This window comes from Balaenoptera musculus, chromosome 8, assembly GCF_009873245.2.
Source record: "Balaenoptera musculus isolate JJ_BM4_2016_0621 chromosome 8, mBalMus1.pri.v3, whole genome shotgun sequence".
Classification (NCBI taxonomy): Eukaryota; Metazoa; Chordata; class Mammalia; order Artiodactyla; family Balaenopteridae; genus Balaenoptera; species Balaenoptera musculus.
The window spans coordinates 42,587,680-42,607,934 of record NC_045792.1 but is presented as its reverse complement, the minus strand read 5'-3'; the positions used below and the strand labels follow the sequence as shown (position 1 = coordinate 42,607,934).

The 20,255-nt window shown below is 35.7% G+C and overlaps 1 protein-coding gene across 2 annotated transcripts in view; it reads right to left on the bottom strand.

Moving 5' to 3' along the window:
* Positions 1-20,255, bottom strand: part of NOX4 (NADPH oxidase 4) — a 142,965-nt gene that overhangs the window by 118,635 nt on the left and 4,075 nt on the right. The window contains exon 3 of one of the 2 annotated variants that reach the window (XM_036862588.1): positions 724-834. In XM_036862588.1, coding sequence (XP_036718483.1) covers positions 724-834 — 111 coding nt within the window. The remainder of the gene's footprint in view (positions 1-723; positions 835-20,255) is intronic. The other variant, XM_036862589.1, reaches the window with a different exon arrangement.

The following is a 20,255-nucleotide window of genomic DNA, read 5'->3' as shown; positions in this document are numbered from 1 at the left end:
TATCTTACTGAAGAAAGGAATAAACACACATATAGCGCACAAACACACACACACACACACACACACACGAGGATAAGAGAAAACAAAAAACAATTTTAGATGAATTTTAACTTTCAAAGGGCTTTTCTGTTTTCTTAAATCCTTTGTTTTATACTAAATATCATATATGACATCACATCTTAATCAAGAAATCTATTTCAAGCCTTTTACATAGCTCAAAACAGGTATGTGTTTTAAGAAACTAACACCAATACCAGCAGTCATCCTATATATTAATCAAAGTCCACACAGCTCTAGTTTGCTCACTTGAATTTAATTAAATGAAAATACAAGCTCTCAGTGAAGAATGAGAAGGAGCTCAGAACTGGGGCTTATCTCCGCTCTACCATTCACTAGTTTCAAGGTCATGGTCAAGTTACTTAAACTCCCTAGGCTTCAGTTTCTTCATCTGCAGTACCCACAGAATCATGTGAGGATTCACAAGGATTCAATATATGTGAATTTTATAGATGTTAGCACAGTGCCTGATACTCTGTTATCCTCTGCCCTTATCTACTGTTGTAGAAGAGCTCACTGATCACCTTGACATGTGACGTGGTCTTTACTATCATCTTTGAAGAAATCACTCCAGCAGAAAGTCAGACCATGCAAACTAAGTAGGACTAACATGCCACTTTTACACTTGATTTCTATGCTGGAATCAGTGACGGATTTTTTTCTTACCTTCTGGGATCCTCGAAGGTAAGCCAGGAGCGTCCGGCACATGGGTAAGAGGATAAGGCTGCAGTTGAGGTTAAGAACTGATGCGGAGGCTCTGCTTAGACACAATCCTAGCTGAACGAATAAGGCAAGGGGCAAAACACAGTCAAGGACAAAAGTAAACTACAAGCATGCTGCAGACCTCACCCTGCAGGACTGTGGCAAGTGCCAACTCCTTCAAGAGACCTCAATAACCCTCCACTTTCTCTCTCACCAAAAGAGAAACCGGTCTCTTTCTGCTCCGCACTGCCATAAAACTTAGCCTCCTCTCATTTCTACTAGTGTTCCAATCACCTCACTACATTGTTTCAGTGCAAGGTCAATTTCTTATTGTACCCACACTGGACTGTTCCGGGTGTTAAGAGCCCTAGAGAGCTTCAGTATATTCTGTACCTCCACACAGGTGCAGCGTTGAATCCTTTGTTCACTGGTAGGGTACCAAGAATTTAAAACAGAGGTTTTTCATTTGTGTTCTCTCTAGAACACTCTGAGCCTCCCCACAACTCCCTTCCACACCAGCACCCACCTTTAAGCTCTTCACTTTACTGACTCTACCCATCTTTCAGGGTTCATCTTAAGCACTCCTCCTCTAAAGTTCTCCCCTGACCCATAAAGGTGTGGTGCATATATACAATGGAATATTACCCAGCCATAAAAAATGAAATAATGCCATTTGTATCAACGTGGATAGACCTAGATATTATCACACTAAGTGAAGTAAGTCAGGAGAAAGACAAATACCCTATGATATCACTTATATGTGGAATCTAAAATATGACACAAATGAAATTATCTACGAAACAGAAAGGGACTAACAGACAGAAAACAGACTTGTGGTTGCCAAGGTGGAGAGGAGTGGGCGAGGGATGGATTGGGAGTTTGGGACTTGCAGATGCAAACTATTGTATATAGAATGGGTAAACAACAAGGTCCTACTGTATAGCACAGGGAACTATATTCAGTATCCTATAATAAAAAATAATGGAAAGGAAGATGAAAAAGAATACATATATATGTATAACATATATGCATAACAGAATCACTTTGCTGTACAGAAGAAATTAACACAACATTGTAAATCAACTAACAAAATAAATTAATAAGTTCTTCCCCAACCCAAAACCAAGAGAGATCCCAGATCAGCTGTGCCTCATACAAAGCTGATCATAATCATATTGTACAACATATTTTTCAAAGTATCAGTCCCCTTGGTATGATCCAATACTTTTGGCAACTAATTTTAAATCAAATTCTTGCTAGATTGACATCTACTGTTGTCTGGTACATTCTTCATATGATGAATGTATCACACAAAAACAAGAGATGGGGTCATATCTGTGCACTTGTCCTGAAATAAACACAAAACTACTTTATGTTAAGGATATCAACTAAGAAACAGGTGTAAGTCAGATGCTTTTCTTATCTTAAAATTGTTCATGCCCCTGAGATTCCCAGCTTAACTCTTGGCAAAATAGCAACTCTGTTACACAGTGTTTATTGTCAGCATACGAACTATTATTCCTGAAAGGGAGACGGAGTAATAACTCATGTCAGGAAAGCCATAATTTTCATTGAGTTATATAAAAAGTAATTGATATTTCCAGTTAGACTATTTCTACACCACGAATTTGAACACCTAAGGGATACAGTTCAATGAGTATACCAGTCAGTAGACAAGTAGAAATAATCCTTACTGGACTATCTAAAAAAATGTTAAGTATAATTTTCTCACCTCAATGAGCAAAATTAATATCATTTCAAAGTGATAGGTTTTGCTGTTTAGGCCTCCAGAGAAGGAATAATTATATCTTTTTGATATGGCATCTGAATGTAACCAGAAAATTTTAGCTCGAGGGATTTTGGATAATAATTTTATCTGTAATTTTAATGTACTAAGACAATAACTCACTTAAAATATATCAGCTAACTTCTACCATATACGTTCAGGGCTTAAGAGCTACAAATAAATTATCCAAATTATCTTTGCAGTTTAGTGCTTTAAAGAGCATTCCTATATTTTTGCATTTTCTAACCATTTATTGCATGTCTGGAAGTGTTTTATTGCTGTGCTTACATTAACTCATACAGTAATTTAATTCAACGTGGCTTTAAGTGTCCTGTTAGGATGAATGGAGTTTATTTTGGCATTCCACTTCTTCCTTATGATGCTGCAAAATCTTACTGGAAATTTTACCAAGGACTCATCTCCTCATGTATATTTATTCCTGAATATATTTAGCTCTTTAAACCAAGATGAAAAATTCTTTTTATTAGGTTATCAGAGTACAAAACTCCCTCATTCAGAAGCAGTCAAGAGGGTAAGGAAACGGAGACAGATCTCAGTTAAGTGACAAAATCATAGGAAACCATTTTATCTACTTACTAGATGGGTAATAGTCTACAGCTAAGATTTGTTTTATTTAGTCATTATTAATTCATGACCTTCATAAGAATCAGCTACTTCAAATGTTCACTAAAAAGAAATGACTGCCTACGTTATGTGCCCAGCCCATTCTATGTGGATGACGTGTTCTACCATTCCTAGAGAGCTCAACCTGCTACTCTAGTTTTCAAATCTCATTCAGGTTAGTTATCACTAGATGGCAGCGTTACTTTCACATCTTACCTGTGAAGGTCGCAAACATAATTAACTGAAAATTCCAAGCGTAATTTTTTTAAACTATAAATATATTTTAGATGAATATGTATAAATAATACACAGTTTGGTCCTTGCTATGGACTGAATGTTTGCGTTCCCCCAAATTCGTATGTTGAAACCCTAACATGATGGTATTTGGAGGTGGAGCCTTTGGGAGGTAATTAGGTTAAGATAAGATCATAAGAGTAGAGCCCCATGATGGGATTAGCACCCTTATTAAGAAGAGGAAGAGACCAGAGCTCGCTCTCTCTCCTCCACGTGAGGATACAGCAAGAAGGCAGCCAGCTATCTGCAAACCAGGAAAAGGGCTCTCAACAGACACCAACTCTGCTGGCAGAGTTGATTTTGGACTTCCCAGCCTCCAAAACCGAAAGAAATAAATGTTTGTTGTTTAACCCACCCAGTCTATGGTATTTTGTTGTAGCAGCTTGAACTAAGACAGTCCTATAAGAAAGTATGCCATTTGAAGCAAGTTATAAAAGAATGTAATATCTGGGTATAACAAGTGCATGGTCATTTTCTTAAAATCTCAAACACTTTTTTTTTTTTTTTTTAATCTTAAATCTGTTACCTAATAACTATTCTTCTTGGGCTAGTTAACTGTCCTTATCTGTAAAGTTGAGAGGAATAAAATTTTCTTATCCATAAAATTAATATAATATAATATGATATGGTATAATAATCCTAGCTTGCAAGACTTTTGTGAAAAGCAAAACTGGTCTAAAAAATGCAAGCACTACATAAAATTAATTTATTGATTAGGGTCACTGTATCACATCCTTTCTCTAAATGGTCTCTTCTGTGCTTCCATAGTAAGTGTTATCTATTCCACTTACATTATTCATTCAAGATATATTTATTATGATATGCACATATCACAAGGCACCAGGAGTTCAATAGTGAACTAAAAACAAAAAATGCCTTCTTCCTTAGGATGTTATATTTTGGTAGGGGAAACAGATATTAATCAAATAGCTACATAATCAAACATATATTGTAACCAATACACAGTGACCAATGCTGTGAATGAGAAATACAGAGTATGAGCGTGCCTAACAGGAAATGCAATCTAAATAGGAAGGTCAGGAAGGCTTCCTTGATAAGTGAAAAGTGAACTGAGATCTAGAGCGTGAGCAGAAGTCATCTAGGAATGAGAAGGACATTTGTGCAGAAAAAACCAGCATGAGAATGGATGTGTGGCAAATGGGAGCATGGTGTATACACGAGAAATTAATAGTAGGCCAATATGGCTGGATTGGAAGTGAAGGAGGGTACAACATAAAACCAGAAAAGCAGGTAGGGCTAGACCTTGATGGACTTTGTAGGTCATATTAAGAACGTGCATCTTTATCCTAAAGTCAATGCAGAGCATTGTGTTTTGGGTAGGGAGGTGGTAAGGAGCGATTAGTATCTGGTAATGATAACTCTGAATGAAGTGTGGAGAACAAATCGGAAGGACATAATTTGGGCAATGACAGGACTTTGTGTAGTTAATCATCACAGAAGTGAAATTGTGTTTGAGACGGGGACTACATTTTATGGTAATTATATCTGAGCCTTACATATAGAAGGGATTCAGTTTCAACTGAGTATTTATTTATCAGTAAATTTATTTTGCTAAATAATTTCCTAAAACATATACATCTAAGATTGGAGAACTAAAAGGGTCTAACCCACATCCCACCATCCACCCAGTGACTAACCTCCTCTATGACACCTGACCAAAGGTGACCCACCCTCTGCTGAATGTGTCCAGAGACAGCAGACTGTTCTACTGTCAAGAACTTCTATTTTGTTTTCTTACACTTACATGAAATCTGTGTCTCTATAACTTCTACCCACCAGGCTACTCTGGATAACAATATTCCTAAATAGACATTAAAAAACTGAAGGTAAAAGTAGGATGGTTTCCTAGCTCAATCTTGTTTTCTTCAGGCTAAACACAATTCTTTAGGCCTCTAAAATTCTTGATATACATTTAAGACTCCCTCATCATCTCAGTGACCTTTCCCCATTCACCAGAATTCAGTACTTAAGATCATGCTCTCCCTCACCAAGGACACGGTCCAAGGCCTGCTGATTCTAAGACCTGCTGATTCTAAGACCTGCTGATTCTAAGACAGTGTTATATTGTGGGGCAACCATGCGGCATAATGGCTCATCTTGTGTTTACAACAATTTTCTCACATGACTTGCTATCAAGCAACAAAGAAACGGAGGTGTGAGAGAGCAGGTACATAAATGTAGGAATTTATTGGTGTCAGCCCATTATGTTATATTGGGTGTGAATGCTGTATTTTGATATTTTTCCTTCCCAATTTTACCTTAGCTGAAAATTTTACAAATTCACGTTTCCTCATCTTCATCCAAGTTCTTGACAAAGCTATTAAACTGTAACAAAATTCTGTTGAAATAGTTGACTCTAGAGAGGACTTGAAAACTACCTTTTCTGGTAAATTAACTTTCAAATGAACATTTTGCTCTCAGCTGGGAATTTTCTCAGCAATTTTAGGGAAATATAAAATGACATTCTACATGAAAATATCTATGCAAAACTGGTATTCAAAGGGATTTGAAAAGGCCAGAGTAGTATTAATAGTAAGCTTTAATAATTGGTCCATTTTCTAGCTACCTCTTGGTGGGTCAACAATTAGTCATTTCCAGGAAAAAATAAAAATAAATATTACCATAGAGGTTTATTAAAGAGTTTATATTCTGATTTGGCATTTTATGTTTGTCAAAAAGTATGTAAATTTGTATTCATTAAGGTCAATTTTATTGACTCTTTTCCTCCAAGGAAATATTTTTAATCAAACCAAATAAAGCCAATACAACACCTAATTCTTACATATTTTATAATCATAGAACTTAGCTCTTTCATGGGGCCTTACATATCATCCAGGCCAACGTTTTTGCCTCTATTTGCACTGTTAGTTCGTAAAGACACAAAGCACTAGAACCCAGGCCTCCGTTTATCCTCGCTGTTACTTCCCTGAGAACAGAACAGGACAGGTCACTCTCCAGAAAAGAGATGTGAATTCAGATGCCTTGTATAACTCTTTCCAAACCATAATACTTTCTTACTCTTTCAATTGCTTAGCCTCTTATCCAACCAGTAGGTTTTCCTGTCATTTTGTGTAAATCTTTTTTTTTTTTTTTTTTTTTTTTTTTTTTTTATTAATTAATTTATTTTATTATTTATGGCTGTGCTGGGTCTTCGTTTCTGTGCGAGGGCTTTCTCTAGTTGCGGCGAGCAGGGGCCACTCTTCATCGCGGTGCGCGGGCCTCTCACTATTGCGGCCTCTCTTGTTGCGGAGCACAGGCTCCAGACGCGCAGGCTCAGTAATTGTGGCTCACGGTCCCAGTTGCTCCGCGGCATGTGGGATCTTCCCAGACCAGGGCTCGAACCCGTGTCCTCTGCATTGGCAGGCAGACTCTCAACCACTGCGCCACCAGGGAAGCCCCATTTTGTGTAAATCTTTATCTAAGATTTCCATAATCTAACTACACATTGAAATCACTTGATGGACTATTTAAAAATAAACATATCTCTGTTGTACCACCTGAAATTCTGATTCCTTAGATCTGGAGTGGGGCCCTCAGGAGGTACAAGCAGGCTTGGCAATCACTGTTTTAGAATCCATTTTGAAGTCAGACAAACCTGAGTTTTAAGCACTTTTATTAGCTGTGAGGCCTTAGGTAATTTTCTTACCCTTTCTGTCTCATTTTCCTCATCTATAAAATGAAAATAAGCACCCCAAAGGGTAATGGTATTCAATGAACATATATATACTAAGTGTGGTACCCAGCATATAGTAAGAAGTAAATAGAAGCTATCATCCTGGTCCCTGGCCATCCACAAATTAGGTCTAGTTACAGAATTTAAATGCTCTTATGGCATAGTTTCCTGAAAATCACTCTTTCCAAGCCTGTCTTTTCATCCTCAGCTCTCGTTACAGTTGGAGCTATGGGAGCTGAGCTTTATTCCACTCAACTGTATCTAAAGAAGTCAAAGAGAGTTCTAGGTAACTAGTAGGTGTGCAATAAGTATATGGCGGATGATGAATGAGTGAGCCTCTGAGAGGATCCTTCAATGCCCTCATTTTGGGAATAAAGGAAAAAAGAATCAAAACCAAAAGTGATTACCCAAGAGATCTGGTTAACATCCAGGACCAGAGCACAGGACCTGCTCTTTCTTGCACAGCACGTCTCCCAGGATACCAACTCTACGTCCACGCCCCCAGAACCCACCCTTCTAGAGACTGGGATCAACTGTATGCAACTGAGCAACACCCAGTTTGAAGGAAACCCTCAGGGCCACTGTAGCTCTCTGATAAGACTGGATAAGTCATCTAGTCCAACCTTCTTTTCCATCCAACTTGTATCAGAATCCTGTAAATAAGCCAAACTGATGACACCATAAGGCCAGTCAGCTATACTTTTCTATTATATGACTCAGTTCAGCTCCTGGATGCATTATCCAGACCAGCTATTCCAAGCTTTCCCTGCGTATCTCAGTTGCCTACCCACAGCTCATGCTGTGGCCATTACTTCGCTTTGTGATGGCTTTCCACCTCTTCCACCCACTTCCGTGCTAACTACCAGATGAACTCTTTATTATTCTTCAAGTCTCAGACCAGGGTCATTTTCTCTCTTAGGCCTTGCTAGGGTCACACCCCCGACAGTACCCTCATTTACACCTCCACATTTTTCCCTTTTTCAAATACCCTGAAAAATTTGGAGCATCCTTCTCAAAGCTTCCCTTCTGCCTTTCACCATACGTCCTCTGGAACACTTAACTCACTATATTGTAAAGGTTTACCTATTTATCATATCCTTATCTCTCCCACAAAGCTAGCAAGTGGCAGCATAGTAAGTGGACAAGCCCAAACTACCTCTTACCCTTGGGAACCTCAAAAACGCATGGTCAATACTAGAGAAAATTATTTCAAAAAAATACTCCTTGGGGAAAATATTCCCTTAGCAGTGAAAGCCAAAGAAAGTAGTCATGAGACAAATACATGAGCAAGAAGAGACAACCCCATAAAGTAGTCTATATGATTTCCAAGGCAATGGTAGGAATTTTTTAATTGTCTTTATAGTAACCAAAAGGGTTCATGGCAGAAAATCAGAACAATTTATTTTTCCTCTATCTATAAATCAAAACTGTGGTTCTAATTTAAATGTTTAGTTTGTACCATTAATATATTCTAATAGGGATATGAATTTAGAATATGATGAGCATTCCATGGGAGCAAGATTGCACTTAAGAATAAAAAAATGACATTTCAACGAAAGGCTACTTCAAAAGTGGATTACCTAACTATTTTGATAAGGTTTCATACGGAAACAATAATGAATAACATGTCATGAGCAACCAGAAAGTCATTAATAATAATTGGAGTAATTATTTCTTAACATAATCCCAATATAGACTACCAATTCAGTGCTCTTGGGGTATATCCAAAAGCTCATGAATGTCCCTTCATGCCATAATAAAAAACTGTAATTCATTCCAAATAATCCTAGCTGGTTTCTGTCAACTAACTGCCCTGGAGACTTTTAACTATGATGTAATTTTCGACTCAAGTTGACCTTTCTTCCCATCTATAAACTGCTTTTTTTAAAAAAAACACTGTCTCTAAAAGAAGCTATCAGTTCCAAAGAAGGAAGCTGGGGGAAAAATTTTTTTTCCATATAGCTCAAGGGACCACCAAAAGTAGAGTGTCCATCCTGATACTTTATCCAGATATCCTTATGCTGAACTCAAATCTTCCCTTTTATATGTCATCATCCTTCATTCTACCTTTTCTAGAAATGAACTTTCTTCCATTTTCAGTGGGAATGTGGTCTTTCCTTAGAAATCTATTATGAATTGGAAGGAAATGTAGCTATTACACAGAGAGAAGAAAGCAAGATGGATACATGATAGTTCTGTCCTGATTTTGTCTACCTTGTTTTTCCTGTACCAAAAGCCCAGAGAGCAGAAGAGATTCACTTCTAGACTATATGTCTGTCTGGAAAAGTTAAACTTCAACATAAATGGCAGTCAGAACTGCATATGGACACGTTCATGGGTTTCTAAAGGCAACGCTGTCTAGTGAACAGTCACCAGATTAAAAGGTATGAAATTTTTACCACAGCTAACACCTGTGACCTCTACCAAGGTCACTTGTCTCCAAAACCTAGCACTGAAGAATTTAACAGAACAGTAATAAAAATGTCCTCCACTTTCCCTCATGGAATTGTTCTAAAAGGTAAAAACATATAAAGCAAAAATTATCTGACCTCTTTAGCTGACAAACATTATTAAAATGGAATTTTAAAAATTCATCTATGACATCCCTGTGGATATTCACACCTATCCCTTTTCCTCTACTCCTTTCTAAGGCCCAGCAACAAGGGCCTCAAGAGTTACAGAGCATTTGATTGGACGTCATTGTTACATTTTCCTCCTCCTACAGAAATGATCCATGCACAGGGGAAAGCACTGAGGAGTGAAATGTATTTTGCAGAGATTGGTTGGCTAAAAAGCTGAGAAAGGCCTTGTTTCTCCTACATCACAGGTCCAGCATATCTGATCACAATTATTGAGTATTTAGCCACCTCTAAGCTACTCTTCATCAGAAACAATCATTCTTCTATCTTTCTTCTTCATCTTCACACCACTTTCAATTTCTCAATATTCCTCCTAAAATTTGGAAGCCAAAACAGATATACTAGTAGTAACCTGAGCATATGGAGTAATTTTTGGAAGGAAACAATACTCATAGCAATGGCACCCATTCACTTGGTTAGAACTTTAATCAGAATATCCATAATGACATGTATTAAAACTCATATATTGAATATAGGATATTCAAAATTAAGATTTTTCTCACACGTCTGTCAAGCATAACCTACTTTTAAACATATCTATTTTATAACTGCCGAACTCAATCCTGTTAGTTAATAACATGTTTAATTGAAACTATAAAAGTGTCTTTAAGTTCTGCCTTTGTCTTTGAAATACTAGCACTGTTAGCTAACTCAGCATCTTTTAACCATAACTTCCAAGTTTGAATCAAGTTCACTTTCTTCCAGTCTTTCTTTGAGGAAAAAATATATATATATGCAAATATAAAGATAAAGATATATATATATATACACTGTCTCCAAGAAGTTATCAATTCTAAGAGTAAGAACTCTGGATGCATTAAAATGGCCCAAATACCTAACAGAATAGGTAAAGTAACGATGGACTGGATGGATGGATGATTTGTTATAGACCATTTACTTAAACTTCCTGATACACACATATTTAAGCATTAGACTCTTCTGACAAAGTCTTCAGTGTTTAATTGGTCAACTTAGAGTGGCCACACTAGTTCATCTGCTGGTAGAACAATACATTAAATCAAATACAAGATGATATATTGGTATAAGAGAGAAGATGTAAATAAAGTTTAATCTTTTTTCCCCTAAATACTAACATTAAATAAGACCAAAATATCACATCTTGGACTTTCTTAAAAAAGGAAAATAGCAAACCAAGGATAAATTTCTAAGATATTCACTGCAGTACAATCTGTGATACAAAGAATAGAATTAAAAAGGCCAACAGTGGAGAAATATAAAACAAATTATCATACACATTATGGGATACTATGTAGCCATTAAAAATAAATTAAACTTGTGTAACGGAAATGAAATAATAATATCTGTGACATATTTTTGAATTAATAATATACATGCATATAAATGTTTATCTACATATACAGGCATAAATATAGATAGAGAAATTGACATAGATTTTATATATATAGTTGGTTATCTCTTAGAAGTGAAGTTTCTAATTCTGTGTCATCAGCATTCAATATAGAATGATACATGTCCACACATTATTAAAAAATTTGCCAAATAAATGGTGAAGAAAGCAAACAGGGGCCTTGCACAGACCCATGAAGACAGTGTGCTGTGAACTAAGGTACATGTTTAAACACTCTGTACCTAACATCAGAAACATAGTTTTCTAACGCCTTTGTTTTTACAGAGAGGATTCACTGCTAGTGTCCTATAAAATTTGTCCTCTTCATGTGAACCTCAATCTTTGGTTTGCTTGATGGAAAGTTTAAAAAAGGCCAAGAAATTTGGAGCTAAAATTTGAAAACTACTGCCAATTGAAAAGCAATTAATTGTGAGCTTAAATATTTCTGAAACCATAATGAAGAAAAAATGTATACTGTAATTTGCAAACTATCTTTTTAAATACTTCAGAATTTATACATTGCACAAAATTAGACATTAACACTTCTCTTAGTTACTGGAAACTTTTAGTCATTAGCAAACATTTACAAGGAGATTGCAATATCAAAACATTCTTAACTTCAACAGTGTTTCCTGAAAGAAATGAGTCTAGAATTGTCATGAATTTGTCTACTATAACTAGCCATTAGAAAGAAGGGAAGTAACACAATCTGTGGTCTTTACACTCATTTCTTTTTCATCTTACTTAATCCTCTCCTCAAAATAATAATAATAATAATAATCCGAAAAGAGGGAAATTAGGTTAAACTATGCCAAATTGCCATTTTTGTAAGTCAAAATGTTTCAATATTGAAATTTTCATGTAGTTCAATCTAATAATATAATTCTCAATTTAAAATTGAGGAAACTAGGTTTTGAAGATTTCAATAAAGATACAGTTATTGAGAGGTAAAGTCAAGATTTCAACTTAGGTCAATTTGTCCACAAAATCCATGTTCTTTTCACTACATTATACTTTTGCCATTGATACTCTGAAATTTTTACAGATATTACTTTTTATTTGAAATTTAAGCTAATAGTTGCTCCGTGCTAGGAAAAAGCAATAGCAGGCACTTGGTTTTAATAAGAATTAGAATGACTGTCACACAAGACTTTAACAAATTAAATTTCATATATATAAAATTTGTGGTTGAACAAAGTATATTTTCTTCTTTAACATGACACACTCAAGCTTTAAAACCCAGTACAAGTCTGGGCTTCCCTGGTGGCGCAGTGGTTGAGAATCTGCCTGCCAATGCAGGGGACACGGGTTCGAGCCCTGGTCTGGGAAGATCCCACATGCCGCGGAGCGACTGGGCCCGTGAGCCACACTTGCTGAGCCTGCGCGTCTGGAGCCTGCGCGTCTGGAGCCTGCGCGTCTGGAGCCTGCGCGTCTGGAGCCTGTGCTCCGCAGCAAGAGAGGCCGCGATAGTGAGAGGCCCGCGCACCACGATGAAGAGTGGCCCCCGCTTGCCACAACTAGAGAAAGCCCTCGCACAGAAACGAAGACCCAACACAGCCAAAAATAAATTAATTAATTAATTAATTAAAAAAGAAAAAAAAAAGACATGGATACTAAGAAGTAAGGTAAGCTCACTCCGCCTCTAGGTAATTTACTCTTATACTAAAGTCTCACTCTTAGTTCATGCCTCGGCAATTATTAATTACAACGTGTCACAGCCCTTTAAGATCCCACTTCAATAATCAATACTGGAGTAAAGCATATTAGATGTTAAGGGCCACTTGTTGCTTTTCTGTCATGAAAATGAAATCTTCTCATTTCTTTGTCCAAACTGTCCTTTACGACTCCCAAAGGAGCTCTGTTAGAGTACCAATGGCTGGAGCCTTAAAAGCTGGGAGGAATGAATAGGAGACAGAAATAATATGTAATAATAACCATTATTTTTTACCTCTGTGATGCTTTCAATTCTTCAAAGTAGTTGCCTGTTAAGTCATACCTAATCCTCAGTACAACACTCTGAGATAAGTGGGATCATTTCATCATGTTTTAATGGGAGTACAGAACAGTTACGTGAATTGCTGTATATGAATATGAAGGATGAGAGAAAAGGGAAGGAAAGAGGAAAGCTGGCATTTTTGGAACTCATTACATAACAGGTTTTGTGCAAGGTACTTTAATCCATGAGCAAATTATTTATAATTTCTGTGCTTTAGCTTCCTCTTTTGTAATAGAACCTACCTTGTAGACTAGTCAGGACTCTGACACTGAATGTATAAAGAATTTATCATGTCTGGCCCATGAGAACATTTCAGTGAATCTTGGCTCTAGCTATTATTGCGGTTATTTCTTTTAATTTTCTTTAAGGTTCACAGTAATCTTGTGAAATAGGCATTATTTCCCTGTTTATCTGCTGAAGACTCCAAAATTCAATGAAGATTAATACAAGCTTTTCTGAATGAAATGCGTTCTACCTCAAGATAAAATTCCACTCAGCAATCATAACCAAGTTGCTACAAATTTTGTGCCAATTACAAATAGCAACTGATAGGCTTCCTTTGTCCACAAGGATCAGGGGGGCAGCCAGAGGTCAAAGGAAAGGAAAAGTCTCTCTGTCTTAATGCCATCTGCCAGATGCTCAGCAAATTCCTTCCATCTTTATATTTCTCTGAATTCCTTTTAATATTTTTATTGATAAACATAAATAATTTCTATTACTATTTACTATTAATAGTATTAATACCATTAATGCTAAATAATATTACTTAATATTTATAGTAATGCTATCTTTTGCTAAGCACATATGCACCAAGTGCTAAACATTTCACTTGCATTTTCTCAGGGAATCTTCACAACTAACCTAAGAGGAAGATGAGTTAAACTTAGTCTCAGAGAAGTAATTTGCCAAAATCATAAAGGGAGATAAATGCCTGAGCCAGGGTTCAAACTCATATCCATATAGCTCCAAAGCTTATGATATTGTCAATAAGGAATTAAGGATGATTGATTTTCCTCCACAGAATTACCTAGGCATTTTTAAAGTCAATTTTATGATCAACACAATGCTTAGCATGATGAACTAGAAACACTGACTAGAGTTTGAAGACCTACTGTCCACATTCAACTTTGCACTGAATCCATAAAGAAGGCATTTCCCAATACTAAATCTGTCTATTGAATGAGATAAATGAGCTAGAACAATACCTAAGGTACCTATAACATTCTGCAGTTCTACAAGCTTCATTCCCTCAGGCTGGGTGATCCCTAGGAAAAAGCATACAGCCTCCAGGATTATGAGGAAATAAATTTCTGTTGTTAAAGCCACCCGGTCTGTGGTCCTTTGTTATGGAAGCCTGAGCAAATTAATGCAGTAGGAATCAGTTAGGATGAGGTGTATAAGTCTGCTTCAGGTTTAAGAATAATCTATACACTATATTCTTACATTTACTTATTAATACAAAAACACACAAACATACATACAAACAGTCTTACCCAGAGCCACTGTGGTGGGATGCATAAGAACCTTGGATAGGAGTAGAAAATTGCAGGCTCTAACCCTCTGTGTCTCAGAAACCTCCCTGGAGGAGTAGCGTGATTGAGGGTGTGGTCTTAGTATGAGACAAATGTGGGCTCAAATTGGGCTTCTCCAGCTGTTAGTTGTGTGACCTGGGGGAAGTTACCTAACCACTCAGAACCTGTTTCTCAATTCTGTAGAAAGTGATCATTCTTATCCTCCAGTGTTATTATAAGGATTAAATTAAATATGTAAGGATTAAATGAGATTATAAAAGAGCAAAGAACTAACTGTGTCTGGTACATAATATGTGATTAACAAATGGTTATAGTTGTTATTAGGTTGAATCACATCAATGGCTGCTATTGGATTATTTTTGTTCTATCGAAATGACAATTCCATATGGTTCAGCCTACAGTAATACTAATGTTGCCTAGAGGCAGAAGAGCCCAATGGTTAAGAGTACAAGTTCTAGAATTAGGATGTTTGGGCTAGAGATCTGGCTCTGTCACTCACTAGCAAGTTACAGAGCTTCTTTAATTCAATTCTTAGCTGCAAAATTAAGAACTAAAAATATCTACTCCATAGGATGGATGAAAAGATTAAATAAATTTATCCAAGCAAAGCTCTTAGACTAATACCTGGTACTTAGTCCTCAATGAATGTAATCAATGTAATTGATACTATTAATAATAAAATGAAGGAAGTAGATTTGAAAATCTCAGAAATTAATTCCAAATTCCAATTCTATGCTATTTTGGATGGTATTGATAAAAGAGAATTATACAGTGGGTATTTAGGTGAATATAACAAAGAGGTTAATCATTGTGCTAAAATTCTGCCAAACATCATGGAATCAGAAAAAATTTAAATAAAAATAAATCTCATAACCCTTAACAATTTGTCAAAAACAACTGTAATACTGGAAATATATGTTATCTTGGGTGTAAATCAATAATTTTCCATAACTTCTTAAATTGCTAAACGTCGTTGCTAAATATCATTTCACATAAGATGAAAAACTAGTGGTCTACAGAGTATGGGGTTTAATGTGTCTTGCATATATCTATAGAGTTGTTAATTATAACAGGCTGAATATTGGACTGAGAGAAGCAATGAACCAGGATAGTGACCAAGCCACTAATTGAGTGAGTAATAATGAGCAAATCACTTCAACCTCATATTTCTATTTGGGAAAATGAGGAAGAAATCTAAGTAAAGATTACAAAGCTCTCTTTCAAGTCTAAAATTATATGAGTCTCTATTGTAAGTGGATTAAGTACATAACAATTGCATCAATGTAATGTAACTCATTTCACCTGTCAATAAACAAGAAGTAAATTGTTTTCAATCGCAGAATGTTAAGGATAAACACAAATAAACAAACAAAACCAACTTATTTAAAAGTATCCTCTGAATTGAAACCACAGTATTCTGTGCAATAGAAGGAAAGAGTTAATGATCAAGCCTTTTCTGAAAATGACAGGAGGCATACAGGAGGCATATATTCCTTCTCAGCAGAATTAAATTCTGCCAGCTGTAAAACCAACGGTGACTTAAAATCCTAGGTCTGTTTGTCCAATCTCCAACCTTAAGAAACTCACATGACAGCAGACTTCTGTCTCTGAAAAATGTTAATTATGATACAACTCTTAGGACTCTTGAGAGGGTAAATTGTTAATGTTTCTAAATCACTTGAAGCATAATGATTGACCAAAGAAAGATCATCATTGTAAGATTAGAAAAAACCTCAATGCTCACAGCTTTCTTCTTCACAACTTCTTACTGAGATACCAATCAACATAGGTATCTCAATAAGAGTTTAAAAACAAGAAAGAAAAGATCTTCATGACCATGTAGCAAATCTAAAAGAATAATTGTGAGATGAAGCAAAAAAATTAAATTCTCATCATGGCACCGTGAGAAAAACTAGGTTTTTTCCCCCAAATGTTAGCTTTGGGGAAAAATATATAAAACAAAGACTAATTGAATCTGGTACCATAAAATGCATTCTCTTCGCAAACTAAAATGTTTATATCAATTAAATTATATCCTTTAATTGTTAAAATGTCAGAAATAGAACTCAGAAATAGGTGAACATGAATATGAAGGCTTCTATAGGTAGTATCCTGAATTAAACTGCCCCAACATTTCAAAAAATTTAGGAAACTGAATTTCTCAGAGTCTGTCACAACACATTAGTATTTGCTATTAAAGTACTAAATACATTTTCCATTCTTTGAAAATAAATAAATCAAAGACAGATTTCAACTTAAGTAATCAATGGAGTCCTTTGTTTAAAATATCGTTATGGGAAGGTAAGGAAAGTTATTGTCTGGTTTGTTTGTTCGGGTGTTTGTTTTGGCTTTCCTCAAAAGACTTCTTTTTCCCTCTTAGCTAATTTTAAGATTCCAATATTCACAGCATGTCATAATTAAACATCTCCTAGGAAGTGCACAGTCTGATTAGCACATTAACTCAGGCATAAACCAGCCGTGACCATGTTGCCTCCAGGCCTGGGTCAGCCTAGTCTGGGAAAAAACAATTCTGATGAAAACTCCTACTAAGACATATTAAATCCCAACATTATTTTATCTTCCATCATTTAAGTTCTTCTTTTCCCTTAACCCTTAATTTTGGTCTGAGGACAGTCACCAAGGCTACTAGTAATAAAAATGGATACTCCAGTTCTGAATTTTACCTTCATTCTCAAAGGCTCCCACCCCAGAAAGCTAGGAAGATTAGGGAGAAGTCAGAGATATTTTTATAGTTAAATGCCAATAACTAGAGTGCACAACTTCCTACCCAATGTTAATTCCTGTTCAGGAGAGAGGGAACAAGAGGACTACCCATATGCTGATGTCTTTTTATTGGGCTGATTGGTTGCCTTAAAGCAAAATGATAAATGCATTTATTTGGCCATGAAGGTAGGAAAATCTCCCCCCACCACAGCCAACACATATACTGTCCAAAATGGTAGCCACTAACCACACATGGCTATTGAGCATGTGAAATGTGTCTAGGGCCACAAAAGAACTGAATTTTTAGGTTCATTGATTTCATTAACTTAAATTTTTTTTGAAGATTTTTTTCATATGGACGATTTTTAAAGTGTTTATTGAATTTGTTACAGTATTGCTTCTGTTTTATGCTTTGGTGTTTTGGCTGCCAGGAATGTGGGATCTTAGCTCCCTGACCAGGGATTGAACCCGCACCCCCTGTATTGGAAGACGAAGTCTTTAATCACTGGACTGCCAGGGAAGTCCCTTAATTCAAATTTAAAAGTTGATATTCATTTGTGTTATAGGAAAATCTTTAAATATGTTTGGAACAACTTGGGTATGTGAATCCACTTTTTCATCTGTAAAATTTTATGAAATTTAAACACAGGTCAAGTATTTCTGATGAAAATTTAGTGACTGAATTGTGATGTACATAAGTGTAAAATATACACTATATTTCAAAGAACAGGCAAAAATATTGTAAAATATCTCAGTAATAGTTTTAAAAAATACTAACCACATGTTGAATGCTTCAGTCTATTACAGTACTTTGGATATATTATTTTAAATAAAATATATTGTTAAAGTTAAATGCCACTGGCTTCTTACTTTTTTGAATTACTACTGGAAAATTTTAAATTACATATGACTCACATTATATATCTATTGGGCAGCACTGATAAAGAGTAATACTAACCAGTGACATAAATATCTGAGATGGGCCAGTGAAGTGGTTTAGAAAATCTGTGTAGAACGAGGAAAAAGCAAAAGGCCAGACAGCACCGCATTCAAATTCTAGCTTTGACACTGACCATCCAAAGGAACCTGAGCAAATCATTCATTCAGATTCCTCAGCCTATACTTCCCCAGGTGCAAATGGGAAGAATAGTTTCCTAGCTTAAACACAGCATTTGTAAAGTGACTAGTATATCATCAGTATAAATAAGCAGTTGAATAAATCATCTTTCAATAGAAAGCAGAGATGTCAGACCACCACTACAAAGAATTTACTGCTTCTGAATGTCTATGTCTTCCTGCAAATGAGCTATATCCTGTGGACCCTTTATTCCTATAATACTAGTCCAACTTTATTATTACCTTACATTTTACAGATGAATAACAGCAACCTTAGACTAAAGGCTATTATCAAAATGTTCAACAAATGGAAGTACTGTTTCCATTTGTGTTTTAAAGTGGTAGCAATCAAATTCATTTCCAAAAATACCATCATAATTTTTATGAACTTAAAATTTACCTAAAAGGGACTTATAATATCAGAGTACCTATGTCCTTTTCAGGATTTCTACAGTTCTATCACGGTGGGACCATGTTCTTGTGAGTGTTTGGTAGGCTCTAAGAAAACCTGCTCTAAGGCATTAAGTTCATAATATATAGTTATTAAACATGTAAAACATGGGAGCCTGCAATATTTATTTTAAAATTAATTATATCTCATTGTTATACTGTATTTCTTTGCAATTTGAAAAAATGCCTGCAAATTCTTATACTATGCAACAATGCCACAATCATCAAAAGATTAGAAAAGATAAGCCAAGGACAAATAAAATTAAATACTCCTTCATTAAACAAATAGTCAAACTATACATAGAGTTCCTTTTTCAGTAAAAGTACGGATGATATCTATTCCAAATGGTGTAGATAAATTAATGACTAGAAAATTCAGATAGGTGATTACTGAAAAGTGAGACATTTGTAAGTCATCCTTCTTCCTTCGCCATGATGCCAAGAAGAAAAGCTATTCCTTTCCACTATGACTCTTCATAAAATGTTGACTCCTGACTTGATGGGTTAAGGGTCAACTCACTGTGATCATTCTTATGTTTCCATGAAAACTAATTTACGACCTTTCTCTCCTTCAGTCTGCCTCTTGCATTTTTTACTCATAGTCTTCCATTGAATCCTTTTATCATTTTTGTCTTCATTCAACTGATTAATATTTATTGAGCCCCTACTATGTGCCAGCTATTCTGTAGGCCTCACCATTGAACCTCACTAGCCTGTCATATTATTCAAACAAAACCACTGAAGTGGGATGAGGTAGAGAGAGGTGAAACATATATATTTTTAATTAGTTGGGTTATATATGTGTGTGTGTGTGTGTATTCTTCATATCTGACTTGTCACCAAAATAAATTTGAAGCTGTTACACAGCATCCAAATTCATAAAAAATTAACTTGTTGGTTTCCAACATAATTAATTTTTAAATAAGTTATCATTTTAGCTTATACAATGTCATAGAGCTGAAATCCAAAGTTCAATTATGACGTTCCAAGTTGTCTAGGCTTAGATTTTATATTATTAAAACTACGTCCTGATCAAGATTTACCATTTTTTAAAGGCAAATTTTACCATCGTAACTTTCAAGAGTTTTCTCCAAGTTGTTCATAAGTTATATAATAGGTCAGATATAGCTCTCACTGAAAAACCTCATGTTTGCTAATTTATACCGAAGGGGGAATTTCTAGGAAACAAAGTAACATGATAGGCCAGTAAACCTTCCTGTGTTCCTTAGAGAAAATTTTTTCTTAACTTGTTTATTGAATTAGTTGTTGGAG